Source organism: Paramisgurnus dabryanus, chromosome 11 (genome assembly GCF_030506205.2).
Source record: "Paramisgurnus dabryanus chromosome 11, PD_genome_1.1, whole genome shotgun sequence".
In the NCBI taxonomy this organism is placed as follows: Eukaryota; Metazoa; Chordata; class Actinopteri; order Cypriniformes; family Cobitidae; genus Paramisgurnus; species Paramisgurnus dabryanus.
Window position 1 is genome coordinate 18,427,822 of NC_133347.1, and position 19,527 is coordinate 18,447,348.

Genomic DNA, 19,527 nt, shown 5'->3' on the forward strand with positions numbered 1-19,527 from the left:
AAATGTAATGTAAAATAAAAGCTATTTCTCAGCTTAAACCTAAATCTGTGTACAACATTAGTATAGCTGGATTATACCAGCTTTATCTATGATATATATATTCATATTCATACAAAGCCTAAACCCGCACATTAACATACAGAACGGATATGCATTTTGATGGCTAGTTTTAACATATGTGCTGAGGGGCGTACAGAAGGTGTAAAACAGCTTCTGTTGTTTTGAATGTCACAGACTGATTGTATGAACCCCTCATGTGTCTGCATATCAATGCTTTTGTTCAATCACTAATGGGGCAGCACTGAAAAGATGGGCAAGCTTCCTATGTTAATGTGATGGCCTTGAATTGTGGTCAACACCAGAAGTGACAATTTACTCTAATTCAATGCATATTGTGCACTGTATAGACAAGCTTGCGCAACTAGTTCCAAATGATGTCTATTAAATATTTTCTCAGGGCAGTGGAACCTGTTTCCAAGTAAAAGCATTGTCTGCTTTTTATGACTTCACTAGGAGACAAAGTGTGGACTGAATTATACTTTAATACAGAGTGTGTACTTATTTTAAGTGTGTTTTAAACAGCTAGCAAAGATTTGGAGAAACTGTCTGAGGAAAGAATATAATCCATGCGCCATGTACATACCAGATGTCCATTACCAAACAAAATAAAGCTTAAGACAACATTAAGCAGCTGTTATCTACAGAAATGGCCCATATGTATGAGTAATTTATGTTATTTGCAGAAAGCTTGGCAAGTTTTAGTAACAACCATGTATTTTTAATTCTGTTGCATCGGTTCATCAATAAATATGCACATAAATCAGACCGATATTGAATCTGTTAATGAATTTTGATATGTTAATATGAATAATTTATATAACAACATATAAATATATTATAAATATTTTATTAGATAGATTTTTTACCCACCGTTGAGATGAAATGGGGAAAGTAAATTTGGGAAATGTAGGTACTGCAGTAAAGCTCAAGTGTGAAATAACTCTTGAAAAGTCACGTCTCAGATTGCTTTGTGCCCTGGAGGTGTCTGGTGCCTACGCCTCCATTTTGTGCTAATGTGGGTGTAACTGATTGATTCACCATTCAACTAAACCATGTTAACGGTGTTTATTGATAGGGTTTATCCGTCTGTACAAGGTCCTGTTTCATTATCTTACAGGACTATTTTAAAAAGTATAAATCATAATTTGACTGTAAAATCATATACTACTGCAAATAGGCTGTAGAGGTTTATCAAGTAAAAACGTACAAATACAAAATGAGAGAACATTAAAATAAACCATAAACAAGTTGTAAAAAATATTGTTTCACTGGGTGGAGTCTTCAATCATCATAATGTTTCTGCATTTGAATGTCTGACACATTTTGCACTGCATTTAAGACAGTGTCTAGTTATCTTACAGAGGTGCTTAAGGTTTTACGTCAATACACAATTATGTTTTTTTTTCTAGGAATTCTTATGTTGGTTGAATGTTGGTTTGCAAAACAACAGTTCAAACCTAAAATAATAAAACATAATTTTCATTATAGAGAAAACAATGAAAAAACAAAACCACAATTGATCATAGAGTAGACAGCTTGGGGCAAGTTGTCATATTTATTTCAGGGCAGGTTGCAGTTTTAGAGAACATGGGTTTGGAGAATTATTCATTATAATATCTGTTTGTCTAAACAAACTTGTTTTGATCTTTTTTATGTTTACACTTTTAATGTTAGAGGAATTACTTAAAAATTCCTCATTGTTTTGCAGCTTAGCCTTAGATTTTGCTTATATTCCGCTTATAGGATATTTTTTCCAAGAGGGCTATGAACCCTGATTTGGTTTAAAATATGTATTAAGTTAACATACATCCTGAAATATTCCCTCTGCTAATTTCTCTCATTCAACTAGTAAGAGCTGAATCAATAAATCTTATTTTAGTTTGCTTAATAGTCTGTTGATTGATCTGTTTACTCTATTGATCTGTTACATGGCAGCATGCTTAAATTAAATTGCTAATTTACTAATGTTGTTTTGGTGTTTGCTATTGTACTGAAATTATTTGTGCATGTTTTCACTGGAGGCTATTATTATTGTGTTAAGGGTTATGGGTCCTTTATTTTTTGTAACCTTCCCTTTACAAGGTGGGCTCTTCATCAATGGCAAAGGGTGCACTTAAAATTAAATGTATATCTGCCTGATCTCACGAGAATTCATACATAGTTTACGTGTTGGCTAAATCATAAAAAAACGCAATGATATTATGCAGTGCCCGAAAATAGTCCTCTGCTATTGAAAGTTACCAAGGGGACTATTTTCGAGCACTGCGTATCATTGCGCCACCTGCAGCCATGTTACATCAGCAAAAAGTCCTTGATTATTACGCCAGAATGAGAGTATAGTTCCTAGCCATATCGGCCTAGAAAATTGCAACTTTTCATTGTGCATCGTTCTTAGTACACGATGTCACTACAGAAGAGTCAAATTTTAAATAGAAAAAATATCACAACTCTTTGGTTATTTTTAGCACGATGCTAATTGTCTAATCAGATTCAATGGATTATGCTAAGCTATGCTAAAAGTGGTACCGCCAGACCCAGAAATCAGCTGAATGGATTCCAAAATGGTGAAAATCAAATGTTTAACTCTAGGGGAGCTGGAAAATGAGCATATTTTCAAAAAAGTGGAGTGTCCATTTAAAGATAGTCCAAGTATATAACCACAACAGTAGTAGATTCGCTGTCCATGGTCCTGAAAACCCAGTATGCGTGTTTTGTGGTAACTGTCCAGAGTGCTGAAAACACTTTCTATAAAAAATATCATATTGCTTTATTTATTATTTCATAATTATAATTTCAATAATTTCAGTCTAATCAAGATATATTGTACGTAAAATATTTTGGACAATACATAATCTCAAAAGTGCTCATTTAGGTATTTGGCAGACACTTTTATCCAAATTGACATACAGTGGATTCAAACCCATGATCTTTTGCACTGCTAAAGTATAGCTCTCCCAATGCAGAGACAGTTTCCATCAAGCAACCTGGTGTTAATGGTCTTGCTCAAGGGCACCGTGGTGATAGTTGAAGCATCGCCACCTGCAGGGGCTGAACTGTCAACCTTTAATTTACCAGCTCACATCTTCAATCTCTAGCCTACGCCACCCACTGTTAACTAGGCTACATCGATGTCTCTTATTTTACTTAAATTGACAGAATGACGTGCCCAACCCCCCTTTCCTACTCATTCATCGCTATCGTGATGCGTAAAAACCGAGTGTGAAACGACGATGGTTCAGAAAAAACGACGAGGGTCAAAGTAAAACGTTGGGTGGATTACCAGGACTGGATGGTAGGAGTGATGCAATCACTGCATTTACCGAACCATAACCGCACCTCCGCCTCCCAGATCCCGGACCGGATCACGAGAATCTGACCGGAGGACGACGGAAGGTAATTTTGCTCCACTCATGACGCTTACTACCTTTACGGAGCACACTTTATACGAGTCGCCTCTTCATTCGCGATTTTTCATTTATGTCCACTGAAGAAACATCATTAACATCCACGTAAGGAGTTTGATTTGCGATTTATGCCAATTGTTGAACAAGATCCTCGGTGCTGTAAGTCAATCTAATCGAAATCTCTAAACGTTAGCGCCGATTAGTTTTTTTCAGCTGTTGCAGTGCAGATGTGCATGTTGTGTAGACGACTGTAATGTTTTATACGCGACATTTGCTTTAAGGTGCACAGTGGAGAATTGCGTATCGACTGATTCTTTGCGTCTCTTTGCCGACTGCTGATTAACTAAGACGCACTGTCGAGATATATCTGTCTAGATCTCCACTGGCTTTGGTTTGTCGCCGTGCAGAACCCACAGAGGGACCGTCGCTTCTTTAACTCGACGCATCTTTTCTCATCGTCACCATGAATTACCTGCGACGTCGACTGTCGGACAGTAATTTTATGTCTAACTTGCCCAATGGCTACATGACCGATCTACAGCGGCCCGATCCGCCGCAGCAGAGCCCTGCCCCGGTGGTGTCGCCAGGATCTCAAGAGAGGCGTCAACCCCCCAGCCAGTCTACCGGCGCCGGCTTCTTCTCCTCCATTTCAAACGCCGTAAAACAGACCACCGCCGCGGCCGCTGCCACCTTTAACGAGGCCACCGAAAGAGGAATCGGTTCGAGCAATGCCAAGATCCTGCTGGTTATTGATGACCAGCAGACCGACTGGTAAGATCAGCATGGGATATATTGCCTATATGGTTGCTCAAAGGTGTGTCGTGATATGGAAATCTATCTTGGGCACCTTGAATATATCTATTAGCAAAAAGCTGGCTCTAAGAAACAGTGAGTGTGCATGATGTGATGCTGGGGTTATGCGCTTAAGACTTACACCTGAAGTGATGCTAGTACAGGCCTATAGGACTCATTATTCAAATGTCGTGACTCATGTGCCTATAAGCCTTTCACAGTCACGCGCGTGTGTATGTATTTGTGGGTGTGCCAGGCGCGTGTCTGTGCGCTGAGTTTGGTATTGATTCATTTAGTGGAGTAACAGCAAGACTATTAAAGACCAAATTACAACAATGGGGGGATAGCTCTGTGGTCCAGATTGAAAGGTCCTGTGTTATTGAGTCTCAGACTGGATCCACTTGGGACAAGAGTAAATGCACAATCCATGAGGTATATTGGCACATTTACTGAGAATCCAACAAAAGAGCCTGATTTTATATGCATTTCTGATGTCATTCATACAATATTCTTAAAAAAAATTGTCTTTCTGTCTCTAGGGCGAAAGTGTTCAAAGGCAAGAAGGTTCATGGTGAATTTGACATTAAAGTAGAACAGGTGGGAAGTATTTTTTTTCAATTGCTATATAACATGGCAACACACCCACTAGTTCCATTGTAATGAATACAATGTGCTAACATATTAGCAAAACATTTCAGCTGGTTGAAGTCTGAATTAAATTAGCCTGCAGGAAATCATAATGTAAAGCCTTTGTAATATCTTCATGGCATTTGTTTGTTTTAAATTGGATATTGAATCGTTTTTGTTTGTGTTTTGAATTGTGAAAAGTAAAATAGGCATATAGTAATGTAATGCAAGATTGAATCCGCTCGAGAGACGGATAAAAAATGATCTATTCTGTCAATTAATTTCTCTCATCGGTAAGGCAATTATTCTAGAAGCTTAGTAGAAGTCAAAAGTAATTTATAACAGATACAATTATTTTTGTAATTTACTATTTTCCACATTACATCATCATACGTAATGTAAAGAACATTCTGTGAAAAGATAACTTTGATATATTTAATATTGACTGAGCAAGGCCATGCCAAATATTGAAATCAAAGTGAAATTAATAATTGAAATCAAACTTTGATGCTCCTAATCTCATAATTAGATCATAAAACTTTAGCCTGGATTTCACAGTCAGAGTTACAATTTGTACTGGAGTATCGCTTTTTATGTTGTTTCATACGTAAGACTCTTAATTAGGCTGCACATCAATTTAGGGATTAAAAAAAATTCTGTAATTATACAGATCTTGTTTGCTTTGAATAGAAACCAAAAGCCATTTAAACCACTATACTGTTGTTCTTGGGTATGTCGATATGATTTGTTGGTATTGCAGCTTTAACACAACCAAGCCTCAGGTGCTGTTTTATGGCATATATGCTGACAATTTCACTTTATGGTCATGTATTGATCCATTCATTGACCAAATTATTGGTCATTTTCATTGATTTTCAAGGCTGATTTCTCTGAGGTTAACCTGGTCGCTCATGCAACAGGAAGCTATAGTGTGGACATTGAGGCTATCCGCAATGGCAACAAAGTCACAAAGTAGGTTTTACATTTATTTGTAAAATTTGTTCTACATTGTTCTTCAAAGACAGTAAATTGGTGTGGCTTTCTGTTAGTTAATTTAATTAGTAGAGAAACATACAAGGACTGAGAATAATTAAGGTTATAGTATTTTTGAAAATTTGAAGAGCATTAATTCAAAATGATTAAAGCTAACTGTAGAGTTATACATCCATTGATTGAACTTAAGGGGATACTCCACTTTTTTTGAAAAAATGCTAATTTTTTTTAGTTTTGGAATCCATTCAGCCCTGCGTAATATCATTGTGAGATCAGCTGAATGGATTCCAAAACTGTAAAAATCAGATGTTTAACTCTAAGGGAGCTGGAAATTAGCATATTTTCAACAATAAAGATATTTACGATTGTGTTAAATGGCATTTCTTTGGTCATTTAGGTGTTTTAAACCAGATTTTGTTCTGGTGCGACAGCATGCATTTAGCATGGCTAAGAATGGCGACCACAGGAACATTGTGATTGGTCTTCAGTATGCTGGCATTCCCAGTGTCAATTCTCTGCACTCTGTTTACAACTTCTGCGACAAACCATGGATGGTGAGCATTGCAAATATTAATTTTGGCTGGTCAGTCTAAGGGAGTGTTCATTTTCTGCACCAGCCAGAAAAGTCCAGCCCCAAACTCATGTCACTGGTTTAACCAGGGTTGTTTTGTGCAATTCTGTTTGTTGCAGAACTCGCACACTTGCCTTTAAGTATGTTTAAGGACATCTAAGATTGAATTCTGTATATTTTAATATATTGTGTGGCCCTTTAAATTCAATATATGTTTCCAATTAAAAATGAACGACTATCCAAATGCAAATGCACATTCTACTGTTTAATATCAACAATTATTAATGCACAATATCTGTTTTTGTGTTTGTTTGTGTACGTCTACGCCTTGCAGTTCGCTCAGTTGTCCAGATTGTACAAGCAGTTGGGTCCAGAGGAGTTCCCACTGATTGACCAGGTTTATTACCCCAACCACAAGGAGATGGTGAGAGAGTTTAACCATCTGTCTCTCTACTCATCTTGGCCCTGCCCAGCAGTAAACCCTACGGCTAGCTGATGATACAGAGCTTTAGATTGTACCACTGGATCCAGTACAAAGTTCCCACTTGTGGGAGGGACAGTGGTGCTTGGGTGCAGTAAACAAGAAATATAATAAGCTCATGCATATTCAACGGCCTACTTCAGCATTGCCCCACATAACACAGCACAGTCTAGACTAAAAAGTAAATTGCTGTATAGGTAAATAAGCTAAATTTCATTATAGCTTCAGTGACAGTGAACTGGTCCTTTTTTTTACAGAGGTCCTATTCGATTTTACAGGGAGAAAGAGACATGCTGCAGTGCCACGCTATCCCATACTGCTTGTCTGCAGGCACCGGCCTGGTTTTTCTCATGCATAAAAAATCTGCCAGAATGTTTTCTCACTTAGCCTTGCCTTTATGAATGACAAAGAGCAGGATTCTCAGTTTATACCGTGCCTGTGTAGGCAGATTTTGCTCGTGCAAATTTTCTGCTGCAGGATTTTTAAATTAATGCCTATCAAGCAACATAAAGTCTGCAAATGTAGCACACAAATGTTACACTGCAAACCATGCAAGGTCTTCAGGGAGTTATTTCAGTTTTGCAAGACTAAATTCCTATCTAATTGAATAGGGAAAGATGGATATCTCTAAAATCAAATGCTAAAAACATATATTTGATATCAAAAATATATTTTTTATATTTTTTCAATTATTCATATTTTTTTAACAATTTAAACTGACATCAGCTGTACCATGACTTTTGTTTCTTAAAGTCAAATTGCACTAAAATACCTAAAATACCTTTATCCGAAAAATTGCTACTGCACATGCGCAAATGTTGACAAGCATCTCACACGACTCTAAATAGATCAACGCCCCCAGATAATCTTCAGTCTTTATTGATTGTTGATTGGTTCTTTTATCTGGAAGGCGGGACTTCCGTTGCCAGCGTTATTGAGCATTGCATTTTGCCCATTTCATAGTAAACGCTGTGCTCAATCTTGTTATATCCAATAGCTTTGACTCTGTCTATTAGTTTTTTCAATGTATATATTTTTTTCTTTGTTAAAGGGCAAAAAGCGGATTGGCAAGATGATAAATTCAAAAATATTTTTTAAAAACTTGTTTTAAAAGTATGCATCAGGTATATTTCAATGCACACAGTGTATTTATGTTGATTTTATCCAACAAAAAAATTACATTTGCACCATTTTTATATATGTTTAGACTGAATGGACCTGAAAATGTCAAACGGTGTAACCGCCAATTGCGCCAAAGAATGAGAAATATTAAATATTTTATCCACCTTGATTTTATCCACCATTTCTTTAAAACATTGCATATAGTTTTGTCAATGAGTGCAATTGTTAAAATATAAACTATTTTATGTCTTTGTCCATAAGATCACTACACCCAGCTTTCCTGTGGTTGTGAAGATGGGGCATGCTCACTCTGGAATGGGAAAAGTATGACAAAAATCAGTTTATCATTGAACTATTTATACAAATAATTCATTTAATGGGAAGGCCCAAACTATTTATATTATCGGCTTACAGATACTGTTACTGTAATTAAAATTCTCTGTACAGGTGAAAGTGGACAATCAATACGATTTCCAAGACATTGCTAGTGTTGTCGCTTTGACGAAGACATATGCCACATCTGAGCCTTTTATCGATGCCAAGTATGATGTCCGAATCCAAAAAATTGGTGACAATTACAAGGCCTACATGTAAGAGATTTGTTTTGATCTCATATGTATCCTAACTGTGCATTTATCTCATTAAATTGATTGTGAAACATCAAGTATATCACTTGTTTTGTTATTGGGCAGGAGAACATCTATATCTGGCAACTGGAAGACCAACACAGGATCAGCCATGTTAGAGCAGGTGGCCATGTCTGACAGGTACATCTTTTGATTTAATACATGCCATATTATAAAGCTTCTACAAAATGATATTAGATTATTTAAATAACATAAAAAACTTTATTAGATAATGTCCTTATCAGAAATCCTATTTCTCAGAGATTTGTCTTGGATAAAACACACAAATGAAATTTAAACTGTTCACATAAAGAAGCAGTACAGAATGATAAATGTGGACAGCATAGTTAATAGTTCAGTTTTAGAAGAATTTAATGAGGAACGTTTAAGCTTGACGGCAGGTTTTGGTATCTTGGCAAATCTAAACCCTGTTTAGGATATTGTTGAAATCTCGTTGAAACTATAGGATAGCAACATGTGATATTACTAGAAGAAACATCTGAAGCAAGACCATAAATCCCCCGAGTCCTGATTTGCTCTCAATTTAATCTCACTGCTGTCTAGGAAAGGCTAAACTGTCATTTTCATTTTTTTTGACATATATTCCATATAATTTAGCATTTATAAATAATATATAATAATGTATTTGGAAACGTCATATTTAAGTTTAAATATTATTCAGTTCAGTATATTATTATATAGTATAATTTTTAAAATTGTGTGCTTTAAGCTTTTCAGTCACAACAATCAAAGGCATTAAACGTTAAATACTGGTGCCTTGCGAGCAGTAATCCGGATTTTCCTTGTTTGCTGTGGTGAGGTGTTGGTGTGGGTGGATGCTTTTAGTGGAATAAGCAAGGTCATCATTATCACGTTCTCCCTGCAGGTATCGTAAGTGGGTGGACGTTTGCTCTGAGGTTTTCGGAGGTCTTGATATATGTGCCGTAGAAGCATTACATGGAAAAGATGGACGAGATTACATCATAGAGGTAAGAGGTTACACGCTACATAATAGACATAGAAACAGCCATTTTCAAAACATCCCAGCTGCCATGAGCAAATACTATGTGTGCCTACCAGGTGGTGGGCTGCTCAATGCCTCTCATAGGAGACCAGCAGGATGAGGACCGGGCTTTGATTGCTGATCTTGTTCTGACCAAAATGAACCAGACTGTGACGCTCACTTCAGCTCCCACTCCAGTTCGCTCTCAGGTTAACACACAAAAACATTCACATATATTCTCATCCAAAGCTCTCTAAGAATACTGTTCAATGCAAACCTGGTTTGAACCAGACTGTTAGTTGCTTAGGCACATAGTATGAAAAAACTCTCCTTGGCAGCATATCTAACCTTTAAAACAAATACACACTGAAACCTTTTGCTTATGCAGCATATGCTGCTGAATAATACAGTGAAACTTTATTATCCATTTAGATGTTCAGCAGCAAAAATACGGCTGGAAAAGCTGTAGGTACAGCATGTCTCTCAGATTGCTTTTAAGAGCAAATACTGCTATTCTTCATATTCCCAAATCTGTGCTTGCAATGATTCATGCCAACACAGATGGGAGAAAAAGGAAGAGTGATTCGTGTGGAAAATGTCTTAAATGCATAAGCTAGGGACTATTTAAGATTTCAAACAACATCCCTCATCTGTCTCCTCACCACTTTGCTTTAATTCCCTTCCCAGAAATGGCGGCCTGGGAGGGATTTTCCAGAGAGCCTGATATTTAAATCAATATTAATCAAACTAATGAAACATAGCAGTAGATTTAATTATCAGAGCTTGCTGAAAATTATGCTCCAGCGGAGATATAATCTCTCCAGTAAAATTGTTTTAAAAATTAACAACGAGTTAGAAATGTTCATATTATTTATACATTTTTAATGCTATTACAGCATCTATTGCTGATGGCAAGAACTGTTTAATCTGTATGCAAGTTGGGCAATTTTACATCTCTAATTTACCTAACCTACACGTCTTTGGGCTATGAGAGGACACGGAGTAAACCCACATTGACACTGGGAGAACATGCAAACTCCAGAAAGACCTCCTGACCCCGCCAGGGCTTGAACTGGAGACCTTGTTGTGAGGCAAAAGTGCTACCCACTAAGTCACTAAAAAATTTTTCAGATTACCAAGCCAACACTGGCAAAGCAAACTAACAGAAGAAATCATGCAATGTCATTTACAGACTGTGGTTAATACAATAATTTATACATTTTCACCTAACATTTAACCTATATACGATAACTCTGTTCTCCGCTGCTTTACTTTGACAGATTTATAAGCCGCTTTCGCACCGCTTAGTTCCGGTATTAATTAATAGAAACGAGTAATGGTGGCGATTATCCAAGAACTTAATGTTCCCCAATACCTTTTTTTCTGGATGCAGAAGGTACTCCGAAGTAACGTATCATTCTAATGGATATGAGATCAGCACAAATGGCCGTAGCATTCACATAATGGGCAGACCAAAAAGCATTCAATCTGCCCCTAACAATAAGCTTTAGTCTTTATAATACACATTTGTAAACACCTGCATACTGTTCTCACATAATGTTTTGCTGAAAGACAGTATAGAGAGTTCTGGATTATAGCTAAAAAAAGTGCAAAATAATATTCATAAAGACTAAACAGTTGCGTGTTAAATAATAATAATGTCAATAATGTGTGCACGGTCTCATTTTACATGTAAGACTAATGGATCAGATTTCATGCCGCTTAACACAGTAACACCGTGCAAACAATGGCTATATCAATATTTCTTCTATTTATAACGTTTGTGTGCGTTTGTGGACTAAAAGTATGGATGTTACTGTAAACGCCTTACAGCAAAATCCCATCTGGATTTATGATTGACATAATAAAGGTATCAAGTGCCTACTTAAAATACACTAATTAATTGTATAAGTGTTAATTTAAATAAATTGAATATGTTTAGTGGTGTGATCGGAGCTGTGTAGTTGTTGTTGTTGTGATTACATAGATAGAAAATACTAAAGGAAAACACCACAATTGTGATATTAACATCCCTGCCAAATTTGAATGATTAAAAAAACTGCCAAGTAAATAAAATAGGTAATCAAAATCTTGGAAAAACAGGCAAGAGTCTCTGCTCTCAAATGCTTTGGCATGTCTGCTGTCGGCGCTGAAACTACGGACACTCGAGGGACTGCCTCCGTCTCTCTTAACTTTCATATACTGCTACAACCTAATTTAAACAAGTTTAAATTAATTTCTCAATAACAAAATGAAAATGTTTTACGTGTATTTTAGAAAAAAATGTAAAATGAATGAAATAACCTTATGTCTTTTACATTGCTGTTGGGTGACTTTATGTCATTCATGAGGTTTGCTTTTGTTGGAATTCAACAGACACTGAACAGAAATGGTCATTAAACATAGAAATGATGAATATGTGCAGACGCGCGCAAAACAGACCGCATCAATCTTGCGCGCACAGGTCTCTGTGCAGCTTCCAAACCATACTCAAGCACGGACACATATGCAGTACAAACGATTTCTCATACAAATGGTTACTTTTCCACATTGTCAGGGCAGCACTGACTGTCATTTATAGGGCATTTACAAATTAAGGATAGAAAAGTGTCGAAATGTCCTTCAGTTAACTGGTCAATATGAGCATCCCTAATGCACACTAATGTTTATATAAGTCACATTTATAAAAGCTATTTAAAGCTATGATTCTGGCTTAATATATGCCTTGTCTATAAAAATGAGCCTAAATGATCTAATGCAGTGGTTCTCAAACTTGTTCAGCGTGCGCCCCCCCCCCCCCCCAAAAAAAATTTATGACAATAAAAGTTCTAAACATACCATTTTAATTAAAAAAAACATTACATTATACAAAGTAGTGCTGTTGGTTAGTAGCCTTATTTTTTTAGGTTTAATTACACAGAATTCATGATAAATTAATGTATTTTATAAAATGTCATAAAACTGGGCCCCCCTGGCACCATCCCACAGCCCCCCTGGGGGCCCCCAGTTTGAGAACCACTGATCTAACGTACTTTTCCCCTGCTATTTCACACTTGTAACACTAGGGGCCAGCTGTTTCACCTCAACCAGTCTCTGGGGCTAGAGTTCCACAGGCACAACAGCGCCCTCCTCCACAAGGTAAGGGATTACAGTACTGTTATCTAAACAGTTTTGGTTTATTAACTCATTCCCCACCACCATTTTTTGTGATTTTTACAAAAGTTTCACAAAATGCCTTCCAGTTAAATGTTCTTCTCTAAATGTATAAACAACAGACCCTCTGCTTTCAAACAAACTAACAAAACAGAGAAAAGCACGTTTCATCCTATGTTCATTTTTTTCTCTTTTTATAACCTTGTATATATGGGTAGGATTTTTCAAAAATACAAAATTTTAAGCAAAAAGCTGAATTAATTTTTGTAAAGGAATTTTGCTAGAAATCAGATTCAGAACGATGATCAAAACATACACAGAGTTTAAAATGTTGTTAAATTAGTTTTTAACCCTAACCCTAACGTTTTGCTTACATTTTTTATAAATTGGGTATTTAGTGGATAATAGCGGATTTACAAATTACTGTAAAAACTCATCTGGAAAGCGTCATTGGCAGAGAAATTTTTTCTCTAAGCAAATCCTACTCTGCAATACATCAAATCTATAATAGCGAAATTGCGTTAATAATCCATGAAATCCTTAATTACATATCTGTAAAGTTTACACAGTAGCCTACTCTGTACTCATTTAGATCTACTCATATGTTTCAGGAGGTCCACAACAGGCACCTGCTAACACTTCTTCTGCTCGTCAAGGGGCTCCAACACAGCAGCGCCCCTCTCCCCAGGGCCAGCCCCCCTCCCAGCCTCAGCCTGTGACCAGTCCTAATGCCCAGAACCCCCCAGCTCAACCAACCAAGCCACCCAATCCAGCACCACAGCGGCAACTCAGTCAAGGGTCCGCGGGACCGCAGAGGCCACCTCCAGTACAGGGACCCAGCCAGCGCGGCCCAGGCGGCTCTCCTCAGTCACCGAGGCCCCAGCAAGGCAGCCCCCAACAACAGCCACAGAGGCCTCAAACTGCCGGCCAGGGCCCTAAACCCGCTGCCCAACCTCAGCAGAAGCCCCAGCAGCAAAGACAAGGCCAGCCAACCAGGCAGGCTACTCAAGGTGGGTCGCAGCCAAGCCAGGACGCCCCACAACCAACCCCACAACAGCAGGGGGGTCCTCGTCCCCCCACTACACAGCAACCACGACCTACTACACAGGGCCAGGGAGGACCTGGGAGTGCACGACCTCCCTTACAGCAGAAACCCCAACCTCCACAGAAACCAAGTCCTGATCACCCAGCCCTGAGTGGATCTCCACAGCTTAAGTAAGATTTTTTTTCTGGTCCTCTCTCATATTTGATTGAAAAGTGTAACTTAAGTTACTTTGATATTAATTTTCATGATGTCTTGTAGAATTCACTCGAGCATTTGAATGTGTTTTTCCATTTCTTTATTATGTTTCATTACCCATCAAATACATCAGATAGTGGAGATGCATCATTAGATTAGCAAATTAATAACATGGTTGTATGATTAGAAGTAACTGTGTGAATTACAGGTAATGCTACAGCGGTAAAGATGTGTAGATGGCGTGCCACAATTTCTAACATTCGGGAGGCAACTCCTGCAGCAGTATACAGGTGACATCTTGCTGGACAAATCTCTGAGTTCCTGAGTATGAAGCAACTTGGATAAACAGCAAGCCATTTTTAGTTAATGGACAAACACATCCAAATGCAACTACATAATTAATGCAAAAACAAACCAAGATGACCTCATACTGTAGACATATTTCGATATTGGTGCTGATAATAATGACAATGATGTTTGACAATAAAAGTAACGGTAATTATCAATGTGGCTTATATGTATAGGTAAAGCAAATTTAAAACAATGGAGATACAGAAGTATGCTCACTAGATGATCTGGTATTTTGCATGCTAAAGATGGCCTCCTTCGGTCTTACTCTCAAACCATTCATGCACTTGATTGTGGAAATTGCATTTTTCTTGATGAAAATGTGCACTCTATCTGTTTTCACTGTCAGCAAGTATGAATGTGATCATCTTAAAATTCCCACTATTCCTCAATTTAGTTTGAAGTTAATCATTTGATAAAGAGAGAGCTACTGCTTGCCTGTATGCATTGATTTTACTGTGATGTGCTTGCAAAAATCTCTGCACCTGGAACTTCATTTAGGAATAGTGGCCCAACAAAATAAAGCAGATTAAAGTGCATGTTTCTACATCCAGAGATCCCATTTCACATAATTCCCAAGCCTGATGTAAACATTGCACTTGAGTCATGATCGCTTAAATGAATGACACGAAAGAAAGCACATGAATTTCATCTCCTCTCTGTCACGGCCTATTTATTTTCTCTCTGCCATACTTTTATAAGCCATCTCCATGGGTTTGCTGCATGACTTTAATAGCCTCTTCCTCTCCTCTATTGCCACTTCTTTCTCTTTGTAGCAAATCCCAGTCTCTTACCAATACATTCAACATTCCAGAAACGCCGGCCGCCCAGCACCAAAATCCTAGTCAGGAAGAAGCCAAGGCAGAGACCATCCGCAACCTTCGAAAATCCTTTGCAAGCCTCTTCTCTGTGGAATAAAAGAAAGAAAGACACACATACACACAAACATACCAACACGCACACAGACATGCAGTCGATATTGAGATAAAGAGGTCATTATATTTATGTTTACACATACAGTCTTTTTAAAGGAGACAAGCTCTATTGTCATATTAATACTCTGTGTAATAGGACCAATTATATTGCATATTGTGATGCACATCTGTGTCAGATCTGTGCATATCAGTTTGCAATGCTAGATTGATAAAGCACTGCATACACTGCTTGTGTTCAAACACAATTTAATCTGCATCCATTAGAAGCATTCCCTGTTGTATCCGAGTCGGGTCGAAAGGAGGAAGGTGTGAAAACACACATACACACACACGCACGCACGCACGCATGCACACACAAATACTTTTATACTACCTACACAGTGATTGAACATGGATACACTAAATACATATAAATAATACTTGATTCTTTCATTCCAGGCTCCTGTTATGAACTTAACACTGATAATCATAGATTCCTTTTGAAAGTGATACGCTAAACGTTTTGGTGAACAGTTCGTTGTTTCCTAAAAGCTCCCCCCCCCCTTACCCTCTCAGATATGATCTGAAATATGTCTGCTAAATGTTTAAAGCATGTTTTGTTACAATAAGGGTTACCATCTAATGATTTTAACAGTGCATTCCATTGTAATGTAACAATGTATTGTTTACAAAGTTTGGATTCTAAAACGATGACCCATTGTGATGTTGTTCAAATTTGCACAAGCATCCACTGTCAAACTAACCTTGCGGCTGTTAGCACTAGCCACTTGCGATACTGCATGACACTAAAGGAGAATATAGTCGCACAATGTGGGTGGTCTTGCTTTAGTAACCGTCGTGTCGTTGCACCTAGATAAGATAGTCGAAGTGAAAATGTTGTTTCATTTTTTTTGTGAGCAAGCTGCCGCTGCTTTCCTAGTGCCCCTTCTCCTGGCATGAGCAAACAAATGACACAGAATTACACCCTTAAATGTGTTAATATGCCTTAGATAGAGAGGCATATGTAAGAACGATAGTTTGAACATATGAACATATGTCTCAGGGATGTCCTGGAGAGAAAGATACAATGACCCATCGTCATTGATCAGGTCTTCCAAATAGTACTGTTGAGATTTTCAAATCTGCAATCGTGAAGGCCAGTAGAAGGAGGAATTTGTTTGTGGGTTTCGTACAATAATTGTTTGCTACTTTATCAAGTTTGCACACCAGTACTGTAAACTGACAACATTTGAGATGGGTAAAACCTAAAAAAGGTTTGTTTCCATCAAGAAAACAAAGAAGAAGGCATATTTTTAAGCTTTTCACAGCTATTTTGTATGCCTGGGGGTAGATGAGAAAACACGGTGTAGGTGTTGCTTGCTTATCACACATTGGCCCAATGAAAATGCAAAACCAAAATACAAAGCCAAGGATGCCATCAATATCAAATGTCTTCACATTATTTAATGGGATGCCTGTCACATGTCGGGTTTTAGGCTAAACTGCTTTTGGTATGTCCAAGTGTGCCCAGTTACACAATGTGGATCCTTTAACCAGTTGCTCCTTAAACTTCTAAGTTACCATAACCAAGGAAAACCAGCAGTGTGGCAGTGTCTTCCACAAGTGAGGATAAATAACATCCCAACACTGATGTGTTTCGGCAATATATTAAGGCCACTCAGCTCATCCCAAACCCCCTCCGCTTCCCGCTCACCAGCCTGTTGTGTATTCACAGTGATCCTTTTGTGACAAATGGTGCGTTAGTGTGTGTGTATATATATGTATAATGTAATGTTGTACCGTAAATTGTCTAAACCAAATAGAAGTGTTGTACAGATCTTAACTCAACAAATGATGCAAGTGTCTTGTAATTAATTTTATCCTTAAAGTGATCGTTGTTCACATATTGTGGGTTTGTCTTAGACGGGATTTTTCTTTAATGAGATGTTATTTAGGTTGTGCAATATCTTCATTGTAAAATAACTTACTTAACCTACCTGAAAGGTCTGTGTTCTTTTATTTACATATTTTGTGACACAGTTGCAGTTGTTAGAAATCATCTTCAGTGTATTCATTGATATAATTGTTTGTGGTTTGTTTGGTTCCCACATGTCGTAATCTATTCTAGGTGGTCCACCATTATATCATTGTGGCTCGGGCAAACTTTAGTGTGGTTCACATTTTTACAAACTATGATAGATATGTGTGTTAAACAATGGCTTTAATGAATGTCAAATGAATTACTGTATCACTGATGCAATCAAGTGTGGAGGCTAAAGAAATGTTTTTCAATAACTGATGAATGTTGCAGTACCCATTGAATCCATGCCTGAGGTTCGGTTCTTATTTTAACTTTTGTTTTTTAGTATTTGCCATATTTATTTTTGTGTAACTTTCTGTTTTTGTAAAGAGGAGTAATCAAAGAAAATGTATTTAAATTTATCATAATTTCTAAAAAGAAAGTTTATCCTGTTCTGACTGTTTGAATCTCAGTGAATTTTATTGTCTGTTTATGCCTGCCAATTGTATAAAGAAAGAGTTAATCAAAAATATATAGAAGTCTTAAATACTATTAAAATGAGAAATATTGTTAAACATTGTGTAGTACACACAAAGAGATGCAACTTTGATGTGATCTTTAATGTAGCTTAATAATGGTGTAAAATTATGATGTAAAAATATGTGCACCTATTCAATAAAGTCTATCAAATAAATATGCATTATAGTTATATCACTTCATGCTAAGTTTTTGTTTAAAGGAAAACACCACAGTTTTTCAATATTTTACGAAGTTCTTACCTCAACTTAGACAAATTGATACATACCTATCTTTTTTCAATGCGTGCACTTAATCTTTGTACAGCACGTCGTGAATGCGTTAGCATTTAGCCTAGCCCCATTAATTCCTTAGGATCCAAACAGGGATGAATTTAGAAGCCACCAAACACTTCCATGTTTTCTCTATTTAAAGATTGTTACACGAGTAAGTATGGTGGCACAGAATAAAATGTGGGGATTTTTTAAGCGGATAAAAAATGAGAATTATATTTTATGGCGAAAGAGCACTTAATTTGCAGCACTTTGACCTCAGCGCGCAGTAACATCATGTTACTGCTCCAGAGGTCGAAGTGTTGTAAACTAAGTGGAAGTATTTGTGGCTTCTCAATTCATCCCTGTTTGGATCCTAAGGAATGGATGGGGCTAGGCAAAATGCTAACACATTTACAATGCGCTGTACAAAGATTAAGTGCACGCATTGAAAAAAGTTAGGTATGTATTAATTAGTCTAAGTTAAGGTAAGAACCAGTGGCGGCTCGTGACTGCTCTTCCGAGGATGCGCTAATTCAAAATAAGTGTTCGGATTGTCACGTGTGTGGTTCCCTTTTCCAAAATATGTGTCCTGCGTGTGGAGAGATCCTGTGTGCATCACGTGTTTTGTCAAAACAAGTGCCTGCTGCACACGCGTCAAAACTGTTTATGATAAAAGAGACGCTCACATTCCCTAAATACACGCAAGACACTCCCTTAACAGTAAACTCTGATTACGCATGAGATTATGCGAGTATCTGGCAAATGCGAACGTCTCTTTTCAAGATGAAGTTCAAGGCAGCAGGCATACAGCGCATTTTGAGTTTCTGCACGAGAGCGCCCCCTGGCTTTTGGATGTAGCCGCATTTTGCCCGTAATTCATTGAGAAGCATAGCAAGCATTATCGGCCGATCGATCGGAGCATCCCTAGTAGCTGAAACAGGACAAACACGTCATCGTCTGAGATGTGGGCTGCGTCCGAAAACTCAAGGCAGTGACTTGTTGCCTCGCTGGCTCATGAGGAAATGACTGCGGAGGCATGAAGGCAGCTCAGAGAAAGACTTCGGACCAAGGAAAAGTGTTTGAAATATAAACAGAGTGCGCCTTTGTGATAACTAATCAGATATTTGAAAACTACAATACTAATTTCTCGCTAGAAATGCAATTAAAAGGTGTAAAAAGTAAAAATCTACTTTTATTTACACTATATTTGTGCTCCAGTCGCTTCCTTGGCCGCCATTTTATTTTTTCCAACTCGAGCAATCACATTCTTATTGTACGCCCACGCATAGGTATCTCAGGAGACAGGAAGTAAACCTAACATTGAATTCGGATATGCCTTAATGCCTTCTTGCCTTGGAAAGCTGCCTCAGAAGTCAGCAATT

General features: G+C 37.6%; 1 protein-coding gene across 4 annotated transcripts; it reads left to right on the forward strand.

The window, feature by feature from the left end:
• Positions 1-3,174: 3,174 nt before the first annotated feature.
• syn1 (synapsin I) lies at positions 3,175-18,052 on the forward strand. 4 transcript variants are annotated; one of them, XM_065247243.2, is made up of 14 exons: positions 3,176-4,235; positions 4,796-4,853; positions 5,764-5,855; positions 6,274-6,430; positions 6,782-6,871; positions 8,312-8,374; positions 8,498-8,640; positions 8,743-8,817; positions 9,563-9,665; positions 9,757-9,888; positions 12,745-12,817; positions 13,444-14,047; positions 14,597-14,629; positions 15,235-15,334. In XM_065247243.2, the coding sequence occupies exons 1-13, from the start codon at positions 3,928-3,930 to the stop codon at positions 14,598-14,600; spliced, it is 1,902 nt and encodes a 633-aa protein (XP_065103315.1). In that variant the 5' UTR covers positions 3,176-3,927; the 3' UTR covers positions 14,601-14,629; positions 15,235-15,334. The 4 variants fall into 4 exon arrangements, with proteins under 4 accessions (XP_065103316.1, XP_065103315.1, XP_065103313.1 ...); XM_065247244.2 differs by lacking the exons at positions 14,597-14,629; positions 15,235-15,334 and adding an exon at positions 14,281-14,582 and having other exon boundaries at positions 3,175-4,235; XM_065247241.1 differs by lacking the exon at positions 14,597-14,629 and having other exon boundaries at positions 3,177-4,235; positions 15,197-18,052.
• Positions 18,053-19,527: the final 1,475 nt, after the last annotated feature.